Source organism: Thunnus maccoyii, chromosome 3 (assembly GCF_910596095.1).
Source record: "Thunnus maccoyii chromosome 3, fThuMac1.1, whole genome shotgun sequence".
In the NCBI taxonomy this organism is placed as follows: Eukaryota; Metazoa; Chordata; class Actinopteri; order Scombriformes; family Scombridae; genus Thunnus; species Thunnus maccoyii.
In genome coordinates, this window is record NC_056535.1 from 2,201,898 (window position 1) to 2,214,217 (window position 12,320).

The following is a 12,320-nucleotide window of genomic DNA, read 5'->3' on the forward strand; positions in this document are numbered from 1 at the left end:
TCATATCAGTTTTTCTTTTTATCAATTCATTTTGGTGAGTTCTACCCCTCATACAAAAGTATGTGGACACCTGCAAATTCCACCTACATGTTGAACATGTCATTCCAAAACAATGTTCATTCATCTGCTGCTAGAATAGCTCTTTTGGTTTCAGTTTTTCCAGCAGATGTTGGAACCTTGCTGCAGGGATTTGCTGCCATTCAGCCACAAGAACATTAGTGAGTTCTAACACTGATGTTGGGTGATAAGATACAGTATACATCCATGGGTGTCCCCATACCTTTAGTGTATTATTTATTTGTGTGAATCATGAACTTGTAAAGAGAAAGTAAATGAGGGAAGATATGGTTTGTATCTAATGCTGTGAAGTCAATTAAAATGAGGGATTGATATCTTTCTAGTAGAAGCCTCTGTTCACTCCCGGGCTTCATATACAGTAAAGAGTACAGTAGAGTCACTACCTCTGTCTTACCCAGATTGATGGTCCATGTGAGGGGCAACCTGTGTTCATGTGTCCACCGGGCAAACTTTCTTTGTGGCGTCCTCCAGATGGAGTAGCTTAATAACCTTTCCTCTTCCAGCCACACTGTGTGTTGTGTAACTACATTACACAGAGCCCCCTGCACTGTCTTTTTAGAGATTTTGACTTGTGTTCTTGGTGAGGCATAAGGCCATATGCTTAAACTAACACTGTGTTTCTAACTTCCAGGTTGCCAGGCTACAGCACAGTGACGTATGCAGACTTCTTTATCTGTCTCGCTTTCTGCTGAAACTGTACAGGAATACATGTGCGTCTGTAGACCCATCAGACACACACACACACACACACACACACACACACCAAGTACAGTACACATCTAGTCACACACACTCAGACATGTGTGTGCATTACTCTGTAGATAAGGTCAGAGCTCCAGGTGGAAGTTCCTGCCAACAAGACTTTTCTCACATGTTCCTGTTAGCTGGTCTATAATATACAGTTAACAGTCTTCAAATATTCCACTGATAAATCCCAGTGTTACATGCAGATTTTATAGGATATGTGTTTAATAAACATTGTAAGAATCTCTGAAAGTCAAGAGGATATTGCACTTACTTTCATCAGGTGGACACAAACATGACTCCAAATGAATGCTAATGTTGCTCTGTGTCTGTGTGTGTAAATAACAATTGTTTGCATTCACTGTATACAGTGATATTTGTGTCAGATGCCACTGCACTCAAGTGGCCAAAAAATCAATTATTGCAGCTCTTTAAGGAGTTCATTATATTTCTAAATACATGTAATTAAATATTTTTGAATGATGTGGTTTGTTTGAAAGGAATATAATATGTTAACATGTATCACATTACATTTGAAATTCATGAAACATTGCATACAAGCAGAACAGAGACTTCACTTAAACTGTAGCATAATGTAAATAATGAAAATTTGCTTGAATTCTTAATGAGATGACAAAGAGAGTTTTCTATGCTAAAAATGTATAGGCAACTCTGTTTTATGCTTTTTGGACTCTACCTTGCATACAGTTGAATGAACTGTTTCAGTGTCAGTCTTTGTGATGAACATACTGTAATAAATGTTGCAAAGTAGAACTGTTTATTTTGTCTTTTAAAATCCCAATTTACCCTTTAGATATATCTTTAGCTGTCATGTTTGTTACAGTTACACCATCCAATGTTTTTCCACTAGACTTTTAAAATGAAGTCCTGTGAGTTTGAATAAGCACACACACATTTGTTTGTAATGTTTGTCCCACCGGCAGATCAGTTTCAAACATTGACAAGATGGTAAAGAGATACAGTATATTTTCACTTGACTGAAAAACAGCCTGGATGTAATCATGCCCTTGTCTGCAGTGCAGTGCACAGTCTCTGTTGTCCTTCATGTGACTCAGAGGGATCACAGGCTGCTTGGGTGACACTGGGAGGGTTTGGCAAAGAGTCAGCAGCTTGTGTTGCTTCTGGTATCCACTGGCAACCTTTCAAGTTAAATCCCTGTTTCTATGAAAGAGAGAGAAAATAATCTCTCCTGACCCTTTTGTCACCTTGATTTAACTTTCTATGATTGACTTTTTGACCCCCAGTTAAATTAGTATGCTGGGGGTTCCTAACTTGTTAAATGTATTGACACAAGGCAGCTTCCTGCAGTGGTATTCATGTCAGAAAATGATTTTTGACCTTTCTAAGTAGACAGTAAAAGCACTTTAAATCTATTTAACCAGCTTCTTATTTGCTAAAGGGTTAAATAAACTTTACAGACTAATCAATGCATGTGATAAACAACAAACTCATTTACAGAAGTAAATATAACCTCTAAATTTGAATTTAAATCCCCCATAACAGTCATAAATTATGGTGAAGGATAAGTAGAAAACAAGCTAAAAGACTGTGCAGTAATCATTAATTGAAGTTATAGGGCTTATTTAACTTTCTACAGTTAGGAAAAAGTGAGGCATTAAATTAAGTGGTTAAAGGGACCATGAGTTGATATTTAATTATGTGTGAAGAAATTATTAAGGTGTCTTACAGCAGATCTTTGTCTCATAATGATCATAGTATTAAACAAGGATCGATGAAGGTGAAAACAAATCTGGAAATGACATTGCCTTTGTTGATTTGCTTTATGTTGGTCAGCTGAAGGTCACACACAGTTGCACACAACTGTTACTGACTGTGACCGCAAAACAATTTCTGGTCACGTGACCACAAACAATTTGTGTCAGTTTAGCCCAGGTGTGTTCAGAGATTTAAGAGTTATCCATTTCATCCTTCACATAGGCCATCACTCAAACTATTCTTAGACCAAAGAGTATCCTGTTGACTCAGGGATATATTGGCCTCCCACTTATGTGTGTTCACTTGCCAGGGGGCATTGTCCTATTGTCCATGTGCTATCTCAGTGAACCATGCTGCTGGACCCGTTAGTGACTCAGCTGAGCCGCCCTGTGACCCTGTAAACCCTTCAGTCAGCCATAAAACACCAGGGGATCAGTGCAAATACATTAAGACAAGTATGGTCGGTCAGATCGCTGACTTACCACCCACTGCAAGCTTGGTGCTCAACTGGAGCCCACTGATAAAGGGCTTTACATTTGGAGAGCATGCTGCTCATTCTGAGGCTTTGATGTGGTGATAATGAGGACAGTCTGAGTTTTAGTGAAAATAATAAGGATGTTTCTTCTCCTAGGATGCACATAACTAACACCCTGCCGAATAAATATAGCCAATACCTGAATTATTGGGTCATACTTTACATTACAGAACACAAAATTGTGAGGTGTTACAAGGAGAATACCTGTATAGTAGATAATGATTACAAGAAAACAGACTGGGAAATAGCCTACTATATTAATGAATCATTAGGTAGGCTAATTATTAGTTCATAAATATCAATGTACACAAAAAGAGGGAATGAATTCTCAAAAAAGTCAAAGCACACTGCTTTACCATGGTATAAAAGTTAAAAGCCTATAGTGACCATGGTCTTCCTCTGGGTCAAACGGTTTGTCAAAATGTTTGACCCTGAGGAAGACCGGTGTGGTCAATGTGTGTTGCTCTTCTGTGCCTTGACTTTCTTTGGACTTCATTCCCCTTTTTTGTGAATGTGTATGTGAATGAGAGCATCTGTTTTGAGTCACATTGTTGTTGTATCCAAAAAGCGCCTCTCTCATGTGTTTTTCATAATTCATAAATATCTGTGAATCATACTAATCACTTTCTACATGTTTCACTTCTGATTAACTCTTAACCAGACACTGAGCGGCACAAAAATAGTAAAGACTTGACTTTTTTGTGCTCCCTCAACATCATACTGAGTAGTCCCTCATTACCTTATTATGATCTTATAATTACTTACCCTATTTGTGCCCACTCAGTTATAGATCTGCTGTAGTGTTTAGTCTGCCCCGCCCTGACAATATGCATTAAGAGTTACTGTTTTCAGGAGCCCGTTTAACAGTATGACCCCTTCCTGCAGCTGACCCAAACACAGGTGTAATAAGTTTAATAATGGCTGCAATCTATTCAGGTGTTGTAGTCTCAGAGACCTGGAATTATACATGCTGGCTTATTGCCACATGCTTAAGCGGTAAAAGGAGAAGTAAAGGACTTGTTGGTTTAATTGCAACGTAAATAGTATATATGAAAATGCACATGCCACATATGAACTACTAATTTAAGCAAGTTTATATTTTCCTTCTACAATAATCTTAGTACACCAGTGACGTAAACATTTAATGTATAAAACACATCATATTTCATCCATAACAATGGCCTACATTCAGCTAGCTCTCAATACTACTAGCAACAAACATTATCAAGCCAATGTTTTATCAGTTGAATAAAACTGCGGGTTTCTAATCAGACACAGTGATCAAACTTTCTGCTGCTGTGAGTTACAATTATTTAGGAGAGCAGAGAGCACAAAACTAATGTCAAATTTTTCACAATATGCTGCTGCTGCTTTATGTAAGTAAGCTATATTTAGCTACTGCTCATTAAATGATAATTACGGGACATGTCCCCTGCAGTTTTGCACCACTCCACTTTTTACAGTCCGAAAACTAACACTATATTTTAAAAAAAACTAAAAAAAAACAAAGGATCCCAACAAAGGAAACAGAGCCTGCTCAAACTCCCAATCCCCCTTCTAGCTCACCCTCCCCTCCCCTCCCCTCCCCTTTCCGCTCTATTGGTTGCTAAATCAAACGTTGACTACTAACATTGATGGCAGCGATTTGACAAACTAAATATTTAAGATGGTTGTAAAACGAGCCCACATTACACTGCAGCAAGTATCTGTCAGCAATGTATGAAAAGCGGAGTCTCTGTCGCTGCTAGTTTACCTGAACGTTAGACTCAACAGTATAACTTGACTCTGCTCTCATGTCAGAGATTAGATGAGGTGGAGGTGCCTATGGAAGACACTTCATGCTGGGGCTGATCAACTATATACCTCTGTAGTTACTACAGCTCTGAACATCACCCTTATTCTTGTAAATCGGCACTATTACACTTCTTCTCCACTTCTCATGCATCCTCTCCTAAACATCTCCATGCCTCCACAGGTATGTCATCTGGACCAACTGCCTTTCTACTCTTCATCATTTTCATAGGTGCCCTCACTTCATCTTTGCTAATCCACCACACTTCCTGATTCACTATCCCCACATCATCCAATCTTCTCTCTCTCATTGTCCTCATTCATCTGCCCCTCAGTGTGCTCCAACACACTCTCGTCGGTAGTCAGCACATTTTATACAGAGGAGAACGGGGTAAGATGAGCCACTTTTTACATTTGATGATTTTACTGCAAAATGAAAGTGTATTTGTTTCAAATAATAGTTACTATGTATACCTCAGGTTGTTGTGTACCCATGTAAATTAAAACAAGTTATCTAATTATTATGATTTTAGAACAATGAGCCATCAAAAAAAGTTAGTCCTATGGCACAATTTGCCCCAAAGTAAGGGTAAAATAAGCATGGGGATGGGGAACTTTATTAATGTCGTCAGTTTAACAAAGGCAAAAACTTGTACTTTTAAGTAAAACCATATGTTTGTGTCCCGTTGTTCAACATGTTACCTAAACATTTTCTGTAAAGATTAAGACTGTGATTTTTGTGTGTTAGCTACAGAGAGAATGTGTGTGTAAATGTGCTTTTGTGTAAACAGACAGGTGACAAACTAATGGAAAAACTGGTACAGGTGTGAATGCTTGACCCCTACAGTGAGGGGATCTGGTGGCTCTGTTATGCTGTGGGGGACATTTTGCTGGCATGGTTTGGGTCCACTTGTCCTCTTAAGTCACTGCTGAACAATACAAAGTAGTTGTGTGTGATCATCTTTATCCTATGATGAAACATTTCTATCCTGATGGGAGTGGTCTCTTCCAGGATGACAATGCTACCATCCATAGGGCACGAGGGGTCACTGAATGGTTTGATGCTGTTCTGGTGGCTTACTAAGACACTTTATGTTGGCTTTTCATTTAATTTGTCACCCATCTGTATGTACAGCATGTTTGTGTGTGGCTTAAAATTAACATAAGTCAACAATTAGGTATTTATTCATCATCATTGTAGCACTTTTAACATGGATCAAACATGAACAGTGTCTCTAGTCTTTAGAATATCAGAAAATAATTTCGGGGGTTAAATTGAGCCATTGACTCAACTTCCCCCAATATCACTGGTACGTTTTACCCCACAACCTCCATTTTGACAAAACTGTTTCATACAGTGGTTCAGATCCACAGTTAGGCTGAGTAATGTAAACTATTCTTTCTTAATTTGTGATCACAAGATTACTTTTGTTTATGGTAACCTAGATAAAGGGGGTGGCTCATTTTTTTTTTACCCACTGGCTCCCATCTAGCAAACACTGAAGGAGACAAACCAAAAGGCAAACCAGATTTTCAAAAATAAAATGAATTTTATTGACATGTAAAAATGTGGTACATATACAGTATTTGCAGATAGCATATTATTTACAACAACGTTCCTGTCTTTAAACACAGTGAGATGTGGGTGGAGTGGCAGGTCAAATACATCCACCGGACAGCAGGTGGTGCTACACAGCAGCTCACCACAGCCAGTCATACTGGCTACTCCTCATAAACTCCTAACTTCATGCTCTGAAGTCCTAACTTTTTTTCTCCTTTTGAGACCAAACTTCGTGCAGCAGCAGCAGGATGTTTTAATTCATGAGTCATCCAGTGTGTTTATGTCATGAACCCATGAAACCCTGACTAGACTCATATTAACCTATAGAAGAAAGCTTGTCTGTAGACTGCTATGCTGGACCTTTTGGAGTCTTCTGCATGCACCCAGCACATAAAAGACTTCTGAGAAACATTGAGCATCATTTATTGGCAGCACAGAATGGCAAGCAGGTCAGATGCTTCTCATTCATCTGTCTAGAAAGCTTCAGACTCTGTGCATGTTGCACAACGTTGTGGTGTGGCAGGAGCAGTTCCCTAATAAATAACTCAAGTCACTTGGGTTTTCCCCTTCAGCTTTAAGAAGCGTGCAGACGGTTGGCCATGCTCCTTTGGCTGGGTCTATGAGTCTTGGAGGGGGTCATTTTCTGGGCTGTGGCAAGCTCCTTCTCTTCTTCCTCCTCCTCCTCCTCTTCCTGGCGCCCCACATTGCACTGGGTCTTGGCCTTAACAGTCCTCTGCTCTTGAGCCATCATGAGGACCATCTCTGCATCCATCGGCTCGCCAGAGGAGAAGGGGTGACACACAGTCTCGACCAGGCCGATGACAGTCCCCAGAACCGCAAACACGGATCCCACCAGGTAGACCTTCAGCATACCCCGGGTGGGTTTCTGACTCAGCATCTCTTTGGCAAAGGGGATCAACTCCTGCATGCTTTCCATTTTCACTGGATCTGCTACAGCTTGGGCAAAAGCTGGGTTGGAAGTTGTATTTGGGCCTATAAAAAAGAACCAGTGATAGTTAGTTAGCTGACTGACAAACGTATTTATCAAGGACTGTTTTTAAAATTTAGATTTGAGTGATGATCATTTAAATCTACCAAGCATTAGCTGATTCCAGCTTCTCAGATGTTTTCTGTTTGGTATCATTAATACTTCTTCCATTTTAGACTGTCAGTCAGACTCAAGAAGAAATTTCAGACATCACTAAGGGTTCTGGGAACGTCATCTCATCAAAACAATGATCTATTTTGTGAGTTAAATGTGTACTCCAGAAGAAAAGTCATTTAAGTTGCTGCCCTTTGACTACATGACATAGCCCAGCTTCTCAACTTGGAAATGTAAAATGATCACCCACTCCACACAGATACAGCCATAACAATGCAGCATTACAAACTGACCTCTTTATTAAATTTATATATTATACAAAATGCATTTAACATGGAAATATCAAAATATTACCTACAACCTTGAATCCACAACACAGTTTAAAAGAACTATTTTCAGCACATTACAAAATCTGATGATAAATAGAGTGGTCTACATGCAGCTCCTGGCTATTTGAAAATATACTCATGTAGCAGCAGTATAATACCCCTCCCATGCATTAAACACACTACATATACAGGTTGACCACTAATGTCTTGAAAGAGGATAGAAAAAAACTTACCGTGGTGTAGCTTGTTCTAGGTCACCCTGCTCATGAGTTCCAGTTTGTAGCGAGGACAAATCTTTACTGGATACTGTGGTCATTTATAGCCCCACTCTCTCCACCCACACACTGACAGCTGCTGAATATTCATGAGGCATGGAGGCGAGTCTCTGGAAACTGGCTTTGAACCAGAAACTTTCACCCAGTTATTTGTAGGATTATTACACAGTCACTGTCATTTAATGCTGATGTTTAACTAATGTTCTATCAGGGTGTCTGTAGTATTTAATAATAAGTTTTAGTGACTATTTCACACTGAGTTACAGTAGATTTAATAGCGTCACAGTAACATCATAGAACTTGCAATTTATATTAGTCTATATCTATTGAAGTTCATGCAGGAGTTAATACAGTTTATCTATATAACACCTTTCACAGACACCAGTCACAAAGTGCTTTGCAGAAAGTAGAATCAAATAGAATCAAAATAAATAAAAACAAAGACACCAGATAAAATATACAAGGAGAGCAGACAAAATAGACAAATTAAAATACAAAATAGCACATGCTACCCAAATGCCTGTCTGAACAGATGAGTTTTTAGCTGCTTTTTAAAAGACTCTACATTATCCAAGGACCTTAAGGTTGTTGGGAGACTATTCCAGAGCTTGGGGGCTGCCAATCTCCCCAAGTCTTAAAATGTGTATGAGGTACACTTAGAAAGCCCTGAGTGGAGGACCTAACAGCTTGGTTTGTGGTGTAGGGATGCAGAAGGTTAGTAATATACTGTGGAGCCTGGCTATGTAGGGCTCTATCAGTGAGCACTAAAATTTTAAAATGAATTCTAAAATGAACCGGAAGCCAGTGCAGTGAGGTTAAAATATGAATTACATGTGACCACCTGTTGGATCATGTTAAAAGCCTAGCAGCAGCATTTTGGACAGTTTGTAAGCGGTGAATGGACGATTTATTAAGACGGGTAAAAAGAGAGTTACAGTAGTTCAAACATGATGAAACACAAGCATTTATTAACATCTCCATTTCATTTCTTGATACCACAGACCGGAGTTTGGCGATGTTTCTCAGGTGAAAGAAGCATGATCGAGTCAGTGTCTTAATGTGAGCTTCAAAACTCATAGATTGATCAAAAATTACACTAAATTACAGTACAACAAGAAATGTACAGGACTATACCAAGCTGATATTTTTGTATGGAATACTGAAGCTCTTAAGAAACACTGCAACTTAAGAAAACCCAAGCAAACTGACAAAAAACACAAACAAATTAAAAAAAAACAAACATCTCCACCACTTGGACAACACATACTATACGTTGCATTTAGAAAAACTAATGCTGCAAAGAGGACACTAAAAACTTATGGTATAATGCTAGGTGTATACATGTGGCCTATACATCCAATAATATGAGAAGCATGTAATCAGGATGTTGAAACTAAAATAAACAACGTGCAGCACATTGTGTTGTCAAAATGGAGAAGATGTTTTCTTCATTAACTTGTGTTTTGATTGTGTGTTGATACTGGTCAACACTCAAAAAATATTAAGGTTCCATTGCTTTATATCATAGCATTACATTTCCTAGCCCAACTAACAGCATTATCTATCTATCCAGACTTTTATTTACCAAATGTGTTTCGAGGACAGCTATACGACAATAGAACAGGAAAGAAAAGGAAATTAGAAAAACTACTGCACTATTCTGTTAAGTTAAGGTCAAGATGATATTGAAAGACCGAAAAAGAAGAAAACCAAGATGTCCCTCAGTTGTTTGTTGTCATGTTGAGAGTAGGCTAAAAGCCATACAGGTGACCAGGGGTTTCCCATCTGCTGATGGAGTCCATGTGAATCTTCCACATCGACAGTCACCAAATCAGGGGAAAGGTTGTGTAAACCCAGTTAACCAGCAGCATTTCTGCTGTTGTGACAGTAATGCTGCTGCTGTGAACTATGTTCAGAGTAGAACTGGACAGTATAGTGGACACATTCAACACGTACCACACACGCTCATGATGGTGACTAACGCTGAGCAGCACAGGAAGTGCAGAGGTGTCTGAATCACAGCATCTGCTGACATCAGACAAACATTGTCCCCCTAATTCTCTCTGTGTGCCAGTCTGCTGGGAAAGAAGATGTTCCTTGATTGTTATTGAAATAATTCAAAAATAAGACATACCTGCTTTGAAATGGCATACCATTTTAAATCCTCCCTACATACAGCTTAACTTTATACTTAAATGTTTTAATCTTGTCTAAATCTAGCCTTCTAGCTTAGTGGGCCAACCAAATTGCTTCAGTTCATAACATTGTTGGGATCCATAGCAGACCTAATTCATCGCAGATTGAAACAGGAATAACTGATATCAAGAAACGCAGCATGGGTATTGCAGAGACATGGTTTTATACATGCTGCCTCACTGGGAGTGCTTACGGGCACACCTAAATGAAATGGAACCATCATTACACAGTAGTTATCAGTATTAGTCACACCTGTGAATTTCCTGCTCTGACATCAAACTGACTTCTTTTCTTTTGGCCCTCACCAGAGGCATCTTGCCTCAAAAAAGGTTTTTTTGTTTTAGTGTTTAGTTCTTTTCAGTATCAGGTTCAGGGACATCATAGACATGTGCTGGTGTCCAGATCAAATCTGGAGGACACATCCACACCATATGAAACAAAAGATGACATGTCATAACAGGACTCAGCTCTATTCATTGCAGTATAAAGATTTCTCCATTTATTGGGGAGATATGACGCAAAGCAGGGGGAAAAAATCCAAAAACTTCTCATTGCTTCCTCCTGAACAATAAAATTCATTATCTGCATGGGACCATTTATTCCACATATCAGAATAAATCAGAATAATAATGCCTCATGTAAACAGTCTGATCAGAATAAACGTTCTAATTCCAAATTCAAAATGAATGCTATTTGGTGTGCACATGCTCACCCACTTAAATTGTCAAAGAGGTTCTCCCAAGAAGACTCACCACATTCTTTTCTATTGTTGGTCATTTACAATCACTCTGCCACTGTTCCATGTAGTTTATCTTTTCTTGGGACAACCTCTTTAACAATCTTGAAATAGGAGATATTTTCTATATTCTTCGACTAGGGCATAGTGTATCATATGTATTCAAAAGTTATACTTACCTTCATAACATTAATCTGATGTTATTTTTAACTCACCTTTACCAGATCTAATTTTATTATCAAATATTGATATTGATATCAGCCTCTAAACTGTAGCCATCAGTTTCATCTGTGTATCCTAATGTCAGTAAAATTTCACACAGCTCTATCATCTGCATCAGCCACCTGAACTATTTTGACCTGACTGTTTAAAAGGGTTTGTATGGCAGTGCAACTAGGTCAAAAAGTGGTGGGAAAGCATGTGTACGTCTTCTAATATTAATCTTATTGTGTGAAAGCAGCTTTAGAGGGAGCAGAGAAAGTACAACCTTAAGTCTTTGGCTGATATTTAGCATGTGAGTTTGCAATGTGGTACACTGCTCACTATTGGTTTGTATACAAAAAGAACCTTTGTCAGGGTGTTCACATAGTTTTAGTTTGTGCTGTTGGAAAGGTCACATAATGGTACAACAGTTCACACTGAATGAGACTGATTAGCTTGACCCCAGCTGACATGGACTGGGCTGACTTTGCCATGTGGAACCATTTATATGAACTCCTACAGTCTCACCATTTTCAAATCGACCTTAAACTATACAGACACCACCTCTGCCCTCAAGGTTATCAAATGATACTGTTAGTTTAGGCTACCTGAATCAGCTGATGGGTTGTCATGAGCCAGACGTATGGGAGCCAGTATGTGTGGGTTTGGTTGAGGGTCATCTTTAGTTCCGCATAGTTGACAATTTAGCTTTAAACCTGCTATGTATGACATAAGAAATGACTTTAAAAATAAATCAAACTTACATTAAAACTTAAATCAAGTGCTAAAGAGTAGTAGTATTGTCACAGTCACAGCTTTTTTGCATGTTTGTCCCAAAGTGTCAATTAAGGTTGTAATCTTGGAAGAAAGCAATCTCTTCGGTAAAGAAATATTTAGAATTGTATACCTTGTTGCAATGAATGTTGGGATGTTTATGATGACGTGCACTATAATGAGTTTAATCTTATTCTTTTTTCTAGTATGGAGCCATTATGAAAGGAAGTGCCTTCATTATCAACATTTCTCATTTTATTT

General features: G+C 38.7%; 1 protein-coding gene across 1 annotated transcript; it reads right to left on the minus strand.

Moving 5' to 3' along the window:
• Positions 1–6,421: 6,421 nt before the first annotated feature.
• On the minus strand, positions 6,422–8,197 carry LOC121894395 (G0/G1 switch protein 2-like). The gene is made up of 2 exons (XM_042406966.1): positions 8,111–8,197; positions 6,422–7,439 (listed from the first exon to the last, which is right to left on the minus strand). The coding sequence occupies exon 2, from the start codon at positions 7,381–7,383 to the stop codon at positions 7,021–7,023; it is 363 nt and encodes a 120-aa protein (XP_042262900.1). The 5' UTR covers positions 7,384–7,439; positions 8,111–8,197; the 3' UTR covers positions 6,422–7,020.
• Positions 8,198–12,320: the final 4,123 nt, after the last annotated feature.